General features: G+C 42.8%; 1 protein-coding gene across 1 annotated transcript in view; it reads left to right on the plus strand.

Moving 5' to 3' along the window:
* Window positions 1-18,059, plus strand: part of LOC126481044 (nuclear pore complex protein Nup205) — a 313,396-nt gene that overhangs the window by 216,049 nt on the left and 79,288 nt on the right. The window contains exons 19-22 of the mRNA XM_050104525.1: window positions 9,909-10,154; window positions 11,242-11,451; window positions 13,139-13,260; window positions 13,358-13,501. Coding sequence (XP_049960482.1) covers window positions 9,909-10,154; window positions 11,242-11,451; window positions 13,139-13,260; window positions 13,358-13,501 — 722 coding nt within the window. The remainder of the gene's footprint in view (window positions 1-9,908; window positions 10,155-11,241; window positions 11,452-13,138; window positions 13,261-13,357; window positions 13,502-18,059) is intronic.

Below are 18,059 nucleotides of genomic sequence, written 5' to 3' on the forward strand. Positions count from 1 at the left end.
CCAGTCTCCTGTCACCGTAACCCCCGGACGTGCTTCAGCGACCACCGTATGGTGCGGCGGTGGAATGTTGTGTGCAGCGGGGAATGGTAATCTTGGCTTGACCGCCTGGATTGCGAGGAAGGTAAACCTCTATAAAACCCCTCAATCTTACGGTGTGCTGCGCGCCTATAAGATGCATGGCTGTTGGGGTGGAACAGTCACAAGCGGGCAACCTCTGGGGCACCTGCCGCACCCCAGTTGTATACGGCTTACTCAGGCACGCAGGGCTCTGTCTGAGCGGACCTTTAGTTCCCTAGCTGCTCATGGGACCGCAATGGACCCTTCGACTTCTACATTTCCCCCTACCAGTGGATTGGGTGGGCCACTGGTAGGAAAACACACCCCATCGAAAAAGCGACTTCGTGCTGCGAGTCTTCCAGCTCCTGGTGTTGCTAGAGATTTATCAGACTGTCGTAACAGAGCACATGCTGAAAATCAGAATGTGTTTTTGATTATTAAACGGAAGGAGGGTAGCTTTGAGAGGGTTTCTCCCTTTTACATCCACAAGGGTCTTGAGGGAATTGCAGGTACACTGAAATCTTTTAAGCGACTGCGCAATGGTACTCTCTTAGTTGAGACTTCTAGTTCCCGTCAAGTCGCTTCTCTTCGGAAAGCACCCAGTCTCGGAGAGTACACTATCGAGACCGAGCTCCACTCCACACTCAACTATAGTAAGGGTGTTGTGACATGTAGGGACTTGGTGGATATCTCCACAGACGAGTTGAAATCTGAGTGGGCTGACGAAGGTATTGTTGACGTGCAGAATATTATGAAGCGAGTCGATAGTAAAATCCGACTCGTTTATTCTCACGTTCAGTTGCCCGAGACTTCCAGAGCATGTTAAAGCGGGGTTCTTACGTTTGCCAGTACGGCCATATTTCCCCAACTCAATGCGCTGTTTTAAATGTCAGCGCTTTGGGCATACTACGTTGGGGTGCAATGGGATAGCCACTTGTGGTAAATGTGGTCAGCCTGCCCAGGAAGGAGCCGATTGTTCATCGCCTGTGAAGTGCGTGAATTGCTGTGGGAGTCACCCTGTCTGGAGCCGGGTCTGCCCCATCTATCTCGAGGAACGGAAGATACAGGAGATCAAAACATCTAAGTGCATCCCCTATGGTGAGGCCAAGAAGCTCTTTAAGGCCATGCAACCTCCTGTGTTTACGACATCTTTCGCTTCCGCCCTGAAAAAAACAGTACAAATGGCCACCGTTGCTACGCAAACGGAGGTTGCTAGTGTTAGCGCTAATACCTGCGTTTGCCAGTGAACTTGTGCTGCTGCGGTTGTTTTGCAACCTGCGGCTCTCCCCGCAATTTCGGACAAGGCCGTGGTTGCTGACATTGGGGTACTTCCTGCCTCTTCCCCTACGGCGCCTTCTGCCCAGGCGAGTAAAGCTCCAACTGCTGACAAGGCTCTGCATTCTAAGCCCCCTAAGACAAAGATGCCGAAGGTGAAGATTTTGCCACCTGAGGAGACTGGTCAGGGTCGGTCCGATGACGAGGCCATCGTACTGTCTGACATCTCCTGTGGGTCGTCATCGGAGCTGATGGACATTGATGTCGACCGGGGGCGATCTTCTCGCCCCAGGAATAAATCTCCGGCCAGTACGGGCTCTCCTCCAAAACACAGAGGCAGGGTGAAAGTTCAGCCACCCTGATCACTGGCTCCCATATTACAGTGGAACCTGAATGGGTTCAGGACGCATGTGGCCGAATTACAACTCCTTGTACGAGAGTTCCCTTTGTGCTTATGTCTCCAAGAGACACATTTTCGGGCCACTGATGCTCCTTCTTTACGGGGCTATACTGTATGTCGGAAAGATGATCTGACGGGGGAAAGGGCAAAGTGTGGTGTTGCGGTTTTTGTCCGTGACATGCACCCCTCATCTGAGCTCCCTCTCATTACAGACTTGCAAGCAGTTGCAGTTGACCTTCTTGTGGGTCGGAGGCTCACAGTCTGTTCACTTTACTTACCCCCTCAGGATGCGATAGACTCTGAGGCTCTCACAGACCTTATTAGCCAACTTCCCCGCCCATTTCTTCTTCTGGGGGACTTCAATGCTCATAATGTCTTATGGGGCTCTTCGACTACTTGCCCCAGGGGTCGCATTCTGGAAAGCCTCGTGATGTCTGAAGAACTGTGCATCCTCAACTCTGGTGCTCCCACTCATTTCTGTACTGCTTCTGGGTCGTCATCAGCTATTGACCTTTCCTTTTGCTCTCCAGCACTTGCGGATTCTGCTCTGTGGGAGGTTGCTGCTGACCTCCATTCTAGTGACCACTTCCCCCTTTGGATTCGCCTCCTGGATGAGGCTATGGCATTTCCGGTGGCGCCCCGGTGGCACCTCTGCAGGGCTGACTGGACACTTTTCAGCCAACTGGACACTTTTCATCCAACTGGACACTTTTCAGCCAACTGGACACTTTTCAGCCAACTGGACACTTTTCAGCCAACTGGACACTTTTCAGCCAACTGGACACTTTTCAGCCAACTGGACACTTTTCAGCCAACTGGACACTTTTCAGCCAACTGGACACTTTTCAGCCAACTGGACACTTTTCAGCCAACTGGACACTTTTCAGCCAACTGGACACTTTTCAGCCAACTGGACACTTTTCAGCCAACTGGACACTTTTCAGCCAACTGGACACTTTTCAGCCAACTGGACACTTTTCAGCCAACTGGACACTTTTCAGCCAACTGGACACTTTTCAGCCAACTGGACACTTTTCAGCCAACTGGACACTTTTCAGCCAACTGGACACTTTTCAGCCAACTGGACACTTTTCAGCCAACTGGCTGTTTTGGAACACCGTGCCAGCGTCCACGAATGAGTAGACCATGTTACAGCCGTGATCTCCCATGCTGCTGAATTGTCAATCCCACGGTCATCCGGTCATCCCAAGAGGCGTCCTGTCCCTTGGTGGACCACTGAGTGCCGCTCAGCCATCCGAGCCCGTCGTGCAGCTCTGTGCCGCTTCAAGTGCCGTCCCTCCGCTGACAATCTTGCGGCCTTTCGGGTGGCAAGGGCCAAACCGCGGCGAGTGATTAAAGAGAGCAAACGGTGGTCATGGCAATCGTTCTTGAACTCCATCTCCCGCTCCACTAGTTCTACGAAAGTATGGGAAGCCATCAGGAGGATTTCCGGGAAACTCGGCCAGCTACCTGTCACGGCATTGCTGCATCAGGGAAGTCTCCTCACGGCGCCGAGAGACATTGCCCAGACACTGGCCATGCATTTTGCGGAATCTACCGCCACTATTAACTGTGATCCAGATTTCTGCCACTACCGCACTGCCATTGAGAGGGGTCACTTGGACTTCCGGTCTCCTAATTCTGAACCCTACAACTGCCCATTCACAGTGTGGGAACTGGATTCGGCGCTGTCTGTGGCTCATGATACTGCACCTGGTCATGATCAAATCCGGTATAGCATGCTGCAGCACTTGTTACTGCCTTCCAAGGAAGTTCTCCTGAATTGTTTTAATATGATATGGTTATCCGGCACGTACCCTGACTCGTGGAGGGAGGTGATTTTGATTCCCCTCCTCAAACCAGAGAAGGACCGAACGCATCCCAGTAGTTATCGAAAGATCGCCTTGACGAGCTGTGTCGGGAAGACGTTGGAGCGCATGGTCAATCGTCGCCTGGTTTGGCTGCTCGAGACCAGGCAGCTCCTTAGCCCCTCTCAGTGTGGCTTTCGGAGATGTCGTTCCACTATAGACAACTTGACCCTGCTTGAGGCGGCCATCCAGCAGGCCTTCCTACGTAACCAGCATTGTCTAGGTGTTTTCTTTGACATTAATAAGGCGTATGACACTACTTGGCGCCGCCTTATCCTCAATCAACTCCATCAGTGGGGCTTTCGTGGCCGTCTCCCCATCTTCATTCGGTCCTTTATTTCCCACCGCCTCTTTCGTTATCGGGTTGGTAATGTGCTATCTGATTTGTATGTGCAGGAGAATGGTGTTCCTCAGGGAAGCGTTTTAAGTGTCACCCTCTTTGCCGTCGCCATTAACAGTATCACGTCCACTATCCGGAGTCCTGCCCAGTGCTCCTTGTTTGTGGACGATTTTGCTGTTTTCTGTTCTTCCTCCAGTCTTGTCACTGCTAGTCGGCAGTTGCAGCTTACGATAAAGTGATTAGAGGCATGGACTGCGAAGACGGGTTTTACCTTAACTGCAGACAAATGTGTGTGTGTTCATTTTAATCGTTCTCGACGTCTTTTTACCTGCCCTGAATTGCGTCTGAGGGACACCATTCTTCCTTTTAGAGATACTGTGAGGTTCCTGGACCTCACTTTTGATTCCAAGTTGTCGTGGTTGCCTCACCTTAAAGACCTCAAGGTGCAGGCCTTGAAGGCACTGAATATTTTGAAGTGTCTGAGCCATCGGTCCTGGGGAGCAGATCGGGCGCGTCTGCTGCAGTTTTATAGGTTTTTCGTCCGATCGTGTCTTGACTATGGTTGCACCGTGTATGGGTCAGCAAGGCCTTCGTATCTGAAGATTCTTGACGCAGTACACCATGAGGGTATCAGGCTGGCCACTGGTGCCTTCCGTACCAGTCCCATCCCCAGCCTGTGTGCTGAGGCAGGGGAACCGCCGCTCGCCATCCGGCGGAAACTCCTCATGGTGCGACGGGTGCGTCAATTCCTTGCCTGTCCTACCTCCCCTGCGTACCCTACCATTGCCCGACCGCCTATGGAACGTCTCTTTTCCAGTCGTCCCAGGGCAACGAGACCATTTGGGATTCGTGCCAAGCATTTGCTTGAGTCCCTTGGTGTGGGGCGTGTGGCCCCTCAACGACAAGGTTTTACTCGCCTGCCTCCCTGGTTGCTCCAGAGGCCCAGCGTCCTTTTGGACTTGTCGGAGTACCGGAGGAGCTGCACTCCTGAGTTTGTTTTTACCTCCTTATTTTATGATATTTTAAACCAGCATCCCGACCATGTACCAGTATTTACGGTTGGCTCTTTGTTGCCGAATTGTTTGCGATCTTGCGGGCATTGGAGCAGATGAGATGTGTTCCCAGTCTTAAGTTCCTCATCTGTTCTGACTCCCTGAGTGCCTTTCAGACCATGCAACACTTGTACCCAGCGGATACGGTCGTCCAGAACATCCGTGATGCCCTCCTCCACCTGCAGCGGCAGGGGAAGGAGGTTTCCTTCTGCTGGGTGCCGGGGCACGTGGGTGTTAGGGGAAACGAACTGGCGGATGTGGCTGCCAAAGATGCATGTTCCCTCCCTCACGTTGTTGACTGTGCCGTTCCGCTCCATGCTGTTACCTCCCTTTTGCGTTTTCGTGTCATGCGTCAATGGGAAGAGGAGTGGCTGGCAGTCGGTGAAAATAAGCTGCGTCTGGTCAAGGCCACCACGCGGCCATGGCGTACGTCCTACCAGTCATGCAGGTGGGATGAGGTTCTCCTCACTTGCCTCCGTATCGGTCACAGTCCCTTAACGCATGGTTTTTTACTCCGGCGGGAGGACCCACCAATCTGCAGTGCTTGTGGCGTCCAGATTACTGTCCGCCACATTTTACTTGACTGTCTTTTATTCTCTGACCAGAGGGCGGTGGTTTCTCTGCCACTGGATTTGCCCTCTATTTTGCAAGACGACGCAACGACTGTGGTTAAGGTCTTACGGTTTTGTGTCCTGTCCAATTTGTTGCCTCGGATTTTAGGGAGGGGGTTTTAATGTGCTGCTGGTGACTGGCTCACCCATATTTTAGGTAAGAGGTCCGCCAGTCACGAATACCTCCTTGTTTCCCTTCAGTTTCTGTCCTCCCTTCCTTGTGTTTCCTTTCCTTTTTTAGTGCGTTCCTTCTCCTCTTGTTTTGCCTCTGTATGTGATGATTTCGACCTGCGTTAGTTCTGTGTCTTTTAGTCGTTCTCCTTGTTTGCTGTCCGTCTTAGTCCCTTCACTGCATCTGTTTCTGTTTTTATGCGTTTGGGCGCTGATGACCACGCTGTTTAGCGCCTGTAAACCTCAATCACACACAGAAACGATTGAACAACTTGGCTGTTCTTCATGCCCACCGAGATGTTTTGGATGAATTGGATATCCGACCAGTCATCAGCGACTTCATATTCAGTAATCCAGTAAGATGGTCAACATTTGCACCTTTCTAAAGACACTCTAGCCCTAATAATGGCATTTAGAGCAATATTAAAATTCTTTATAAAATAGAGAATTAAATACATACATGATGTTAAATTTTCAGTTTCGAAATATTATTACTAGTTTAATACTGTATTACTATAGTACTGTATTAGTTATTTTCAAATACTTAAATATTTTTAGGGTGTAAGACCCAATTTAAACCCGCTGTTTACATATTTTTTGACTGACAATATCGGGCATACTATATTAACTTTATTAACAGTGTTAAAGCATCAACTTTGAGGTATTGTTTTTATTTAATGAACCCTGAGCCTTATTCAAAGTAAGCTTAAATTAGCTATTTCACTAATTAATCGAAGTGCTATTACTGTGCGACAGCAATATTTTATGTTTTATTCTTTTAATGATTTAATATAATTTGTCTTTTCAAACCTATATGTTTAATGCTGTGTAATAGTCTGTAAGCACGATTATTACTCTAAATTAAATTTGCTTTTTATGAAAATACCGTATGTGTTTGTTTTGTTTCTTTTTTTAAAGCCAAAAAATGTGTTGGGCTTTTGTCGAGTTTACCGGAGTCTCGAGTTACCAAGAGGCCAGTTTTTTAAGTTTTAATGTTGATCATATGACTATAAAATGCTTAAAAAGCTTTAAGTCGGCACCCCGTCTCCGACAGCAATATAGGCTTCAGTGATTAGACCAGATAGATGTGCATTTTGTGTATCATAAGATGCTATTTCATTAAACCCTTTAATCAAAGCATTTCTTTCTGTGCTAGTTGTAATTATGAAACATTTTAAGTGTGAACACTTATAATCAACACCGATGTTGTGACTCTTAGCTCGAATGGATTTTGAAACGCCTACAGCTCAACCATTAACCGTCCTCTTATTTGAACTGGTTCCTGATTTTCTAGTGGAATTTTTATCATAACTACTGCTTGACATCGTTCAGATTTTCAAACGCTGTTTCAACACACACCTACAGGACAATTAACAGTGCACTGACAGTATTATTCCAAGTCTATGTTTACACTAATGAAGAAATTAACATAAATTTACATTAATTTCTTCTGTCTCAGCATTTCTTCACAGTAATTACTCTTTTCTTCACTCCATTTTAGTTTTTTGCATTTTTCATTGTCTTACCTGCCCATTTTTCACCACTCCTGTCCCACCTTTGTTACGTACAATGTGTTTAGCTTTTCACTGTTATTAACTCGTGCATGATGTTTGAGCAGTAATCTCTACCTTGCATTTCAAAACCTCCAAGTAGAATTGTTGGTTTACTGTCTGGTATCCAGGGACAAATTCAGAGTGTACATTCCCTTTAATATCAAAAAAACAGATCAACATCGTTTTCTCATTCGATTTCACTTGTCAAGCTCTTTTTGGTCGAGGTGAGCCAGGTGACTTCCATTGTGATGACTGTTGTTTACTATCTGGATCGTTCCCATAGCACCATGACTCATCACCTGTAATGATTTTGTTGAAAAAATGTGGATCATCTTTGAACGCGTCCTTCATTTCGAGACAGGCTTGAACGCGACAATCCCTTTGATCTCCGGTAAGAAGCTTCGGCCCGAATTTTGCTACCAGTCTTCACATGCCCAAATCGATGGTCAAGATGTGCTGAATTGAGCTCCAGGACAACCTGGACAAGTTCTCAAGTTGGTCGATTGTCCTGCATTGGTCTTCACTGATGAGATCACGGATTTTGTCGATGTTGTCTTCGCTTTGAGCAGTTGGAGGTCGACCGGAACGGGGCTGATCTTCAATCACCATTTCTCCCTTTTTAATCTGAGAAAACCATTCGTACACTTTCATTTTACTAAGTGCATGGTCTTTGTAGGCTGTCTGAATCATCGCAACAGTTTCTGCTGCGTTCTTGCCGAGCAAGAAACAAAACTTCACTGCCGCACGTTGTTCGTAAGAACTAGCCATTTCCTCGTGTCACGTCTGCACTGTACGCACGCACAAAGAACTGCCAAAGAAACCACACTTCTCACTGTTGGGTTACACCGCGTGGCAGAATGACTCAGCGGAGCTCCTACTACAACCATCTGGCGATGCAACCTGCTACTACAAGTACACGATGTGCAGCATTACGATTCCGGTTACTTTTGGGTTCCCCCTTGTATATGTCCTCTATATCTGTAAAGGGAATTCAGTTACACCCTATATATTCAGTTATGAAATTCATCATAAGTAGTCCATACCTACAATGTTAGAGGAAAAAAATACTTTTATTACCCAATATTAAAGCTGCCAGTGCTTCAAAAAGGAGTTCAGGATGCAGCAACAAAAATTTCGGTTGTGCAATAAAATAAAATGTCTGAGAGGTAGCAAAGCAAGTTTTAAATATAACCGAAAGTCATGTCTCCTGGACAACTCCTTTCTATTGCATAGACAAATTTATATTTAAAAATTGGAAGGCTATGGAACAACTAGTTTTTAAGTATAGTTGTGTGAGTAGGACAAAAAATAACCTGTTCATTAATGTTAACGCAAATCAGGAATACATATCCTGTAAACTAATCCCAAGTAATTTTAATCAAAGTATCATGCAAATGATGTGTGTAACATGTAACTATCTAACTAATTATCTATCTATATGTTTGTGTTAATGAGGTTATTTGTAATGACTGATCTGACCTATTCCACGGCAGCATCTACTGGACATGAGGATCCCAGTTGTTTACACACAAGTTTTATACGTCATATTCATGATGAGTGCTATGATATTGAAACGTTGTTTGAAGAACATTTAAACAAGTTGAAACTTCCTGGCAGATTAAAACTGTGTGCCCGACCGAGACTCGAACTCGGGACCTTTGCCTTTCGCGGGCAAGTGCTCTACCATCTGAGCTACCGAAGCACGACTCACGCCCGGTCCCCACAGCTTTACTTCTGCCAGTATCTCGTCTCCTACCTTCCAAACTGTACAGAAGCTCTCCTGCAAACCTTGCAGAACTAGCACTCCTGAAAGAAAGGATACTGCGGAGACATGGCTTAGCCACAGCCTGGGGGATCTTTCCAGAATGATCTCATTCTGGATTTAAACAAGTTGCTAAAAGTATGTTTACATAGTTGCCATTGCAACTATATGTTTGATTGGTTGTTTGTGGTTAACAGTTAATTTAGAACATAAGATGATTTGTTATGAGGACACACACAAAAGAAAAACTGCACTCTTTCTTTGAAACAATGAATTGAGATTGGGAGGAGCAGATTTGAAATCTCTGTCTGTACCACCCAAATTTAGGTTTTCCATTGTTTCTCTAAAACAGTTAAGAGATGATTAGTAAGAAAAAGACATTGCTAATTTCTTTCTCCATCATTTACCTATCTGTGCTTATCCTTTGTCTCTAAGTAGTTCATTGTAAGTGATATCTTCCTTCATTTCTTCTTCCTGCTGACAGATGACTTTTTACCATAGGTCATTGTCAGAGTGTTTTCTGATCATTTTTGTCTCTTTTCGGGCTCAAGCTCCATCTCTAATGACCTTTTCATTGACAAGAGGTTAAACTCTAATCTTCCTTTTCCTTTGAGAAATTTATGCTAGCAAATAAACTAACAGCAAATGTGTTGAGAAGAAATTATATTTTGCTTCAGGTATTACTTAAATGAATATCGGGTTAAAAAGAATAATAGTTGGTCATATTTAGACTATGTAGCCCATTTGTTCTATTTGATTTATTTATTAAGCTTAACTTATATTTGTTGCCTGTGGCACGACGACATAATTGTATTACAGGTGTGAAGGGAACGCCACGCACATGCCTTCATGTGATGTTATCTATCATGGATGCAGCTGTGACATCAAAAACTACATTGTACATGGTACCACCTCATCCAAGCTTACTGGAAACCTGTTACAGTATGCTTTATTACCTGTGTGCCAACAACAACACCAGGGAACCTGTGCTGAACTACCTGCGCACCTGCAGCAATTTCTTGGCTCGACATCTTGCAGCTGTTCGTTTTGGTCCAGAATACAGTTGTAAGTGTCTTATTTTTAGACATGTTTCCATGTAATAACTGTATCATATATTTTATTCATGTAAACATGTTGGATTTTATTCTGATAGTCTACTTGTACATGAGATGCAGCTGATTGTGAATTGATTACCAAGAAGTTGTAAAAAAATTTCTAGAATTTGTTTGCCCTTATCATTCGTAAAGAGTGGTCTTAACAACAGCATGTTTAGAAAGAGGACTTCTGTGGTCCCCGTTCTCAGTGTTGGATTGCAGTACTTTCCAGTGTCACATTAAAACTGCCAAATAAGAGTAAAAAACTGACATTACATTATATGGATATCACAAGTAAAGTGTTTGGTAGGTTTTGTACATATTAGACGTAAAAAACTGTTAGCTAGCAATGTTGTGTCTCTTGTTTTTTAGAGACACTAAAGGAACTTAGTTTTGAATTTTATGGATTATAAAATTACAGTTGTGAAGTCTAATGTGAGATACTTTTAAAATAATGAAATAAATTTGGCAAGACAGCTGTATTGAACCTCTTAATCTAACTGTTGATGTTGAGCTGTTGCTTGACAATCTTCCACAGCACTCTGTCAGGAAAACAAAAGAATTGTTGCATCATTTGAAGCAGATAGTACTGAATAATGAAAGTGTAGCCAAAGTAAAGCTACAAGAGGTATCTCACTCTTGAAGCACATGCTTGAAAAATTGTCATGAGCTGGCTGCAATATGAGGCAGCAGTATTTTATGCAGAGATAAGTTCTCAGCCAGTCAAGATACCAGCCAGTGTGGCACTTAGGCCTGCTGCTGGATCACATTTTGTGTTTTCCACAAAATTTCCTCGGGGCAACTGCTAGACATTATCGGATTGTATCTGCTGGTTTCTGCTGGCGAGTAACAGTAATTGTGAGATATTTTAACTGATTAAATCTGGAGAGTGTTTGTGTAAAGAAGTTATATTAAGGTATAGGTTTATTTTTTTTAATATTCCTTTAAGTTTGCTGTATTTTATTCATAGCCTTATAAAGGCTACATTTCAGAAAACCCTCGTCCAGAAACATTAGTGATTTATTATGAATGTTGTATTTCTCATTATTTTTTTATAGCATCAGAGCTGAATCAAGTAGCATGGCTACTGAAAATAATAGCTATTGAATTAAGAGAGACAGCAGCAAGCAAGCAGATCCCTCACCTTACCAGTCTGGTTGACCTTCTAGTTCGTGAGCCAAGTAGCCCTCAAGAAAGCACACAGGAGCCTGTGAGAACATACAAGCTAATTGAAAATGAGCAATACCTCTTCAGGCCCAAAGGACTTGGTATGTAAATACTGTGTAATGCATTAACTCACTGGTGAAGACTGACAAATTTTATTGTGGTTACTTCACTGTGATCTATTTATTATTTTAATTTTATTTTTCAGTTTTATTTAATTACATTGAACAAAATATAAAATTGTTGTAGATGGTCACTTTGGACCCCCTCCCATGCCTGAGAAAAAAAGCTTTGGTTTTATGAACTATGGTAACTATATAGAATGTATTTGGAGACATTAATTCATTTTTTAGTGAGGAATACTTGTTTTATGACAAATAAGTTATTTTCAGAAATTTGGTAATGGTTAGTATATGCTAGAAGACAGTACCGCACATTGATTGCGTACTTAATCCCAGGACGAGAGCACTACAGCTACATTGGCACTCTCTCAAAGGAAAAAAGTAGAATGACCAGTCTCTGCATTGAAATACTAATTTAGCCCTTTTCATGTGGAAGGACAAGCCAGAAAGTTCATCCAATTCACCAGGCATACTGAAGTTCTGTATGTTACCCTAAAAGTGGCTTGGTATTTATACCATGTCATTACTTCTGTGAACTTCAACCAGCATCTTGGCTCCTCTTATGGTGTATTCTTTTGACAGATAGGTCCATTTGCATTGGACTGTTGAAAGCACCCTTTTTTATTAATAAAAGTCTCTTTCATTGGCTATTTTCAATGTTTACATATCCTAAGGACATTTCCAGCTCTCTAAATTGTGTTGGTATTTGCATTTTGTTAGACTGCAACTTGCAGCATGCATCATGGCAGATGTCAACCTTTCTATGGCCACACTGCGTGAAACTGGATCAGGACTGACTGATAAAGTGAAATATAAATAACAATAAAACAGAACAGTAAGAGGGACAGGCGTCGTGCAAGGAAAAATTTATCTACACTCTTAATTAGGAGTTAGAAAATGTGTAGAGGACTATATAGAATTCAGAAAGGTCTTGTTCACAGACTCTTGTGATTTATGCCTAAAGATGACCCTACCAGAGTGCTGATATGGATGGTAATTGCCTTAGTGTGTGTCATCGAAAAAAACCTTTACTTTGTATTCAGGGAAAGCCTAACTGGAGTAGAATATAAGTCTGCATATATCACCTGGGAAATCCATAAATAAGAGTATAGGTTGCTAATGAGACACCAATGTAAAATAAATTACTCTAAAAATAGAATGGAATGAGAAACATTGGGAGTAGAAAACAGTGGGTGTTGCCATTTTGAAACTGCAGTGAAGACATTGTAAGATGCCATGATGGTTGAAGTTCACAGAAGCAGGCACTAATGTGTCATTGCTCCAACCTCCAGTTGTCATCAGTGTGTCTTAGGTTGGTAGTATGCTGTGTTGTGGTGTGCCATGTTTGACATACAATAATAATTGGATATTCCTGGAAGGTACAATACATAAAATAAAGAAAGCGAAACCACTTGGGTATAGCAGAATGATGTGTGGAGCATTATACACATAACAGAAAAGCTAGTGTGAATACATTTTCCTGTTGTGTGTTTCTGTGCTCCACACATCAGTCCACTATAAATGAGTAGTTGCTTTTCCCTTATTTTACTTAATCTTTGACATATTACTTTTACATTTCATGCATGTATCAAATGTGTTAAAAAATTTGATATTTCCAGTACTTTTGAGTTACATCATACAGCCTTCAGTTTTACAATTTTTATTGTAGGTATCACGCAGAAGCCTAAAAGTCGTCAGACGTTACTGGTACTGCTCCATTTTCTTGATTTCCAAGTGCCAGGAATATCACAGCCAGCGTGGGAATTTTTTGAACCTGCACAGATATCACAGGTAAAATTCCAACAAATAAAAAAGAGGGAATTTTCCTGTATTAATTTCAGCAATGTCTTTTCCATTAATGTATTCTTTTATTTATCTCCCATAACAGCTAATTGCAAAGTGTCAGATATCATCAGTTAATGGAAATCTTGTGGATGTGAAAAAGTTGCACAAAAGGTTAATGGAACAATTGCAAATACTTCAAAATACATCAAACACAGCACAGCGACCACTTGTCATGGGAGAAATACAGGTAGGAAAAACCTTTTTTTGATTTTTAACGAATCTTATCACATCATTCATCTGCATTTCCTGAATTGTAAAACAGCAGAGTAAGGCATGAAGCGGAAAAAAATTGCTGATTACTGTTTCATACCATCTTTTGTAGCGTTACCTTACTGCTAACCTTACAAGGATATGTATCTCAAAATTAAAGCTCACTCTTTGTGCTTGTTTGTTTTCAAATAAATATGTTTTGAACAAAGATGCTGCTGTGAGCAAACACAGTTTTTCTCTCTTATTTTCACCCGTACGTGTTACGGTGAAGTTTCACCATTGTTAGTGTGCAAGACAGCAATTTGGAATAGCTCAATTTTCTGCAGCTCTACTCTTTAAATAATGTTTTATTTCCAGAATGAGATTTTTCACTCTGTAGTGGAATGTGCGCTGATATGAAACTTCATAGCAGATTGAAACTGTGTGCGAGACCGAGACTCGAACTTGAGATCTCCGTCTTTAACGGGCAAGTGCTGTACCATCTTAGCTACCCAAGCACAACTCACGACCCATCTTCACAGCTTTACTTCCGCCTGTACCTTGTGTCCTACCTTCTTAACTTCACAGAAGCTCTCAGGAGAGCTTCTGTGAAGTTAGGAAGGTGGGAGAGTAGGTATTGGTAGAAGTAAAGCTCTGAGGACGGGTCATGAGTCGTGCTCGGGTAGCTGAGAGGTAGAGCACTTGCCCGCGAAAGGCAAAGGTCCCGAGTCCGAGTCTTGGTCCGGCACACAATTTTACTCTGCCAAGAAATTTCAATGTTTTGTTTATTTATTAGCTTATTTAGTTCGTTTCCTTCGCTGTACACACAATTTATGTAGTATGTGTACAGAACTGTCAAATTTTCATTCATATAGCATTTCACTTAACTTACATATTAAAGAGAGAGAGAGAGAGAGAGAGAGAGAGAGAGAGAGAGAGAGAGAGAGAGAGAAGTAACACTGTGCTGTCTCTAATAGTCACGTGTTTTTTTTCTCCACACTCACACAAACATTGTGACCAACTCGAAAGGTATACTGTCACCTCTGCATTGTTAGTGTTTAGAATCGAGGAGATCGCAGGAGCGAAGAACTGCGATGTTATCCGTACATCTGGGTAGGGTTACCCATTAATACGGGCGCATCTGGGTGATAGAAGTGGTCGAAAAGCTCGACAGAGTCAAGCTTGATAGAAGAGCGGTTTGAAGGGCAGAGGGAAAAAAGTGCCAAGGGAAAAAAACCTCTGCGACAGTGTCAGGTTGGGTAGTAAGGGCAGTAGCGGTTTCTTGCTATCTGCGATAGATCGTGCAAGGTAAGGTTATGTTAGCTGTTGGGTATCATGCATCAGTACCATAGAAGCGATGCCAGATTGTCATGGAATGATCAGTCCTGTCGAGGAGGTGAGCGCTGCTGCTGCTAGCCCGACGATGTCTCCTGGGGCAGCTGCTGCTGCTGCTGCTGCTCCTCCTGTAACATAGCTATGTCGTTGTAGGCTTGTCAGTTCGATGGTCCTCAAAAGAACTGGCAGTGTGATATGTGTTGGGAGTTTGTTTGTGAGTCGTGTTTGGCTTCCCTGCTATTGCCAGTTCTCATGGCAGAGGCTCAGCTAGCAAGCTAGCCAGTGGCTGATGTGCAGGGGCTCGCCTCATTGTGTCGTTTGCGTAGTTACGAAGTTACCATAGATGGTTAGTCCCTAAGGAGTGTCTTTGGGCGCTTGTGTTTCCATCTATGGTTGTGATCGTAGTTGCCCAGGTGTAGGATGTGAGGATTGTTAGAGTGACTTGATTTCTTGTACAGTCGTGTGGCGAGTTTTTTTTGAATACCTCCTGGAGAATCTCCAGTCAGTATTCTTGCTGCAGGTCCGTTGTCCGTGTATATCGAGGAGCATTGCTTATGATACGTAATACCTTGTTCTGTATTTTCTGAAGGCGGTCCAGGTGTGTGGACGCTGCGTATCCCCAGACAGGAGCTTCGTATGTCATCAGGGGTCTAATCAGTGTCATGTATAATGTCCTAGACACCCTTCTATTCAGTGTACTATTCCTGTTGAGCATACTTGTATGGCATGTGATACATCTGTGATAGTTTTCCTGCCATTAATGATGGTTCAGAACCAGAACTGGTAGCACAGATAGCAAAGTGTTCCATATTTTATAAAAATTTGTACATGCTGTTGGCCATTGTCTAAGCAAGATGTTCACTAAGCTTCATTATTCATAGTATACTTTATCGACTGCTGATGACAATAATATATTTAGTTCATATGTAAACATTTTACTTAAATAAATATTCATAATTTATGTTACTGTGAACTATGTTTGAGTTAAAATTCAAACCTGCTAATAATTGTTTGCTTGAAGTTTGATATACAATAGCTTATTTGAAAGCTCCCTCCCCTTCCATCATTCAAAGAAACATTTTACTTTGTCCAAAAGTTAATATTTCGAAAGTAATTTGTATTGAAAATTTTTATCTTGTAGAATGTCCCATTCTTAAAATGGAATACTTTCCGAAATACAGTGTTACAGCTTTGTTGCCCCAATTATTCTATTTCCAAAAGCGTATACTATACTAAAATAAAAGGTTAGTTTCTTGTAACAATGAATATAATCAATTTTTCACAATATAATGTAATTTGATAGACGAAAAATCTACTCACCAGTAGCTGCAGCAGAACACACATATAAAAAAGGTTTTACTTATGTAAGCTTTCGGAACCAGTAGCTCCTTCTTCCAGCAGAAGGAAAAGGGGTGAAGGGGAAGGAACTGGAGAGCTTTAGGAAAAGGGGTGGAGTTTGGAAAAGTTGCCCAGAACCCTGGGTCAGGGGAGGCTTAACACATGGGATGAGAAGGAAAGACTGATTATTGGGGACTGCACTGGATGAGCCAGTTACATTTGGTTAGTTTATTAACTAGTCCAGCTACAAATCCCCCACACATGTTAAAACTGCACTCACATAAAATAGTACCTATTATTGTTTCGTTTTTTAGTTTACTGGTTTTGTTTGAAGGCTTACAGCCTATGTAGCTTGCCAATCTGTATTGATAATTAAGTGTAATACAAGACCAGCAAACTGATCATCTGAGGTAGTTACGAACAACAAACACAAATGAAGTGAAAGTAAACTCCGACTAGACTGTGTACAGTTATTTTACCCTGATGTTCCTAAAAATCTGTGTGGAATAAAGCAGAGAAGAAATTCGACAAGACAGAGCGTACGAAAAGAGTTGGTAAGTTACAAGTGGGTATCATTTTATTTTATGTTTATCATGCAAGTTTTTACCCTGTCTTTGACAGAAAATAAAGTGAACCCCTTGACGATGGTGAAATTTCACCAAACCGTTTATGAGCAAAAAACTGTGTTTGATCGTGACTGAAACCTTTTTCAAAACATATTTACTGTTTTAGGATGTATGTGCTAATGTTGTGATCAATATTACAAAAAGAAAGATTTGTACGGCATCGTCGGCTGTGAGACTTCGAGGCGTAGAACTGACTGTTCGCTCTGAATTCGTTTTGTTCCTCTGCGCACAACGGTCCCCTTACTTTGTGGAGGGTTTCAAGTGTATCTGTAAAGTGTAGGTGACTGCGTATAATGTGGATCTGTATAGTGTAGGTGACCACGTATGTAGTGTGGATCTGTGTAATGTAGATGACTGTGCAGAGTCGTTTCGACGTCGTTTCTCTGCATGAGCGTCTTGTCATTTGGACTCTCCTCCCCTTTCCCCTCGTACAGTTTAATGTGTGTCAGTTTTTGCTACTAATATTGCGCTCAGGTGCCCCTCTGCTTGTCCTTCCGAGTGGCCATCAATAACTGTGACACACACTGTTTAGAAATCTTACAGTTGTGCTGCATGTGGAGCCCCTCTCATCCTGGCGCCCCAAGTAGCACCTTATGTTGGATGACGATGACAACTGGAATAGGAAGTGATTAGTGGTGGTAAATTGTAACCTCCGCTGTGCAAGATACAGTGGCTTGCGGAGTATGTATGAAAGTATTTATTAAGAAGATTACACATCATGTTGACACCAGGTCTGTCAACACAGAGGCAGCTGCGAAGCCACTGACTGCGCACTCCACTGGCCAGTGCTCAGCTTTGCCTTGGCCCGATTCTGCCTTGGCCCGATTCTGCCTTGGCACTACACTGCTTGTTCTAAGTCATGTTTATAATTTCACACCTTTACAATGCGTACAGTTGGTTCTCTGAAGAATTTGAGAGCAGCAGGAAGGAAGGAGTGAAGGAATGGAAAGGAAGGCAGAGAAATGAGGGCGAAGTAATGGGGAAAGAGAAATCGTGTACAAACAACCCTTTCTCTGAGAAACCCATTCCTCTTGGCCTCTCTTTGTCTGTTCATCTGTAATCAGTCTTTCACCATTGTTTCTTGTACAGATGATATAGGCTTGAAAAATCTAAGAGAATGAAATTAATTTGTTAAAAAAATATTGAGTTTTTTGGCATTACACGTAGAAAATTTTGAAATCAAACAGTTTCTAAATTTTTGTATGATTAAGATATTAATGTTAACATATTAGTTGAATTTGCTTAATTTTTTTTTCT

The sequence above is a fragment of the Schistocerca serialis genome, chromosome 5, assembly GCF_023864345.2.
Source record: "Schistocerca serialis cubense isolate TAMUIC-IGC-003099 chromosome 5, iqSchSeri2.2, whole genome shotgun sequence".
NCBI classification, from domain to species: Eukaryota; Metazoa; Arthropoda; class Insecta; order Orthoptera; family Acrididae; genus Schistocerca; species Schistocerca serialis.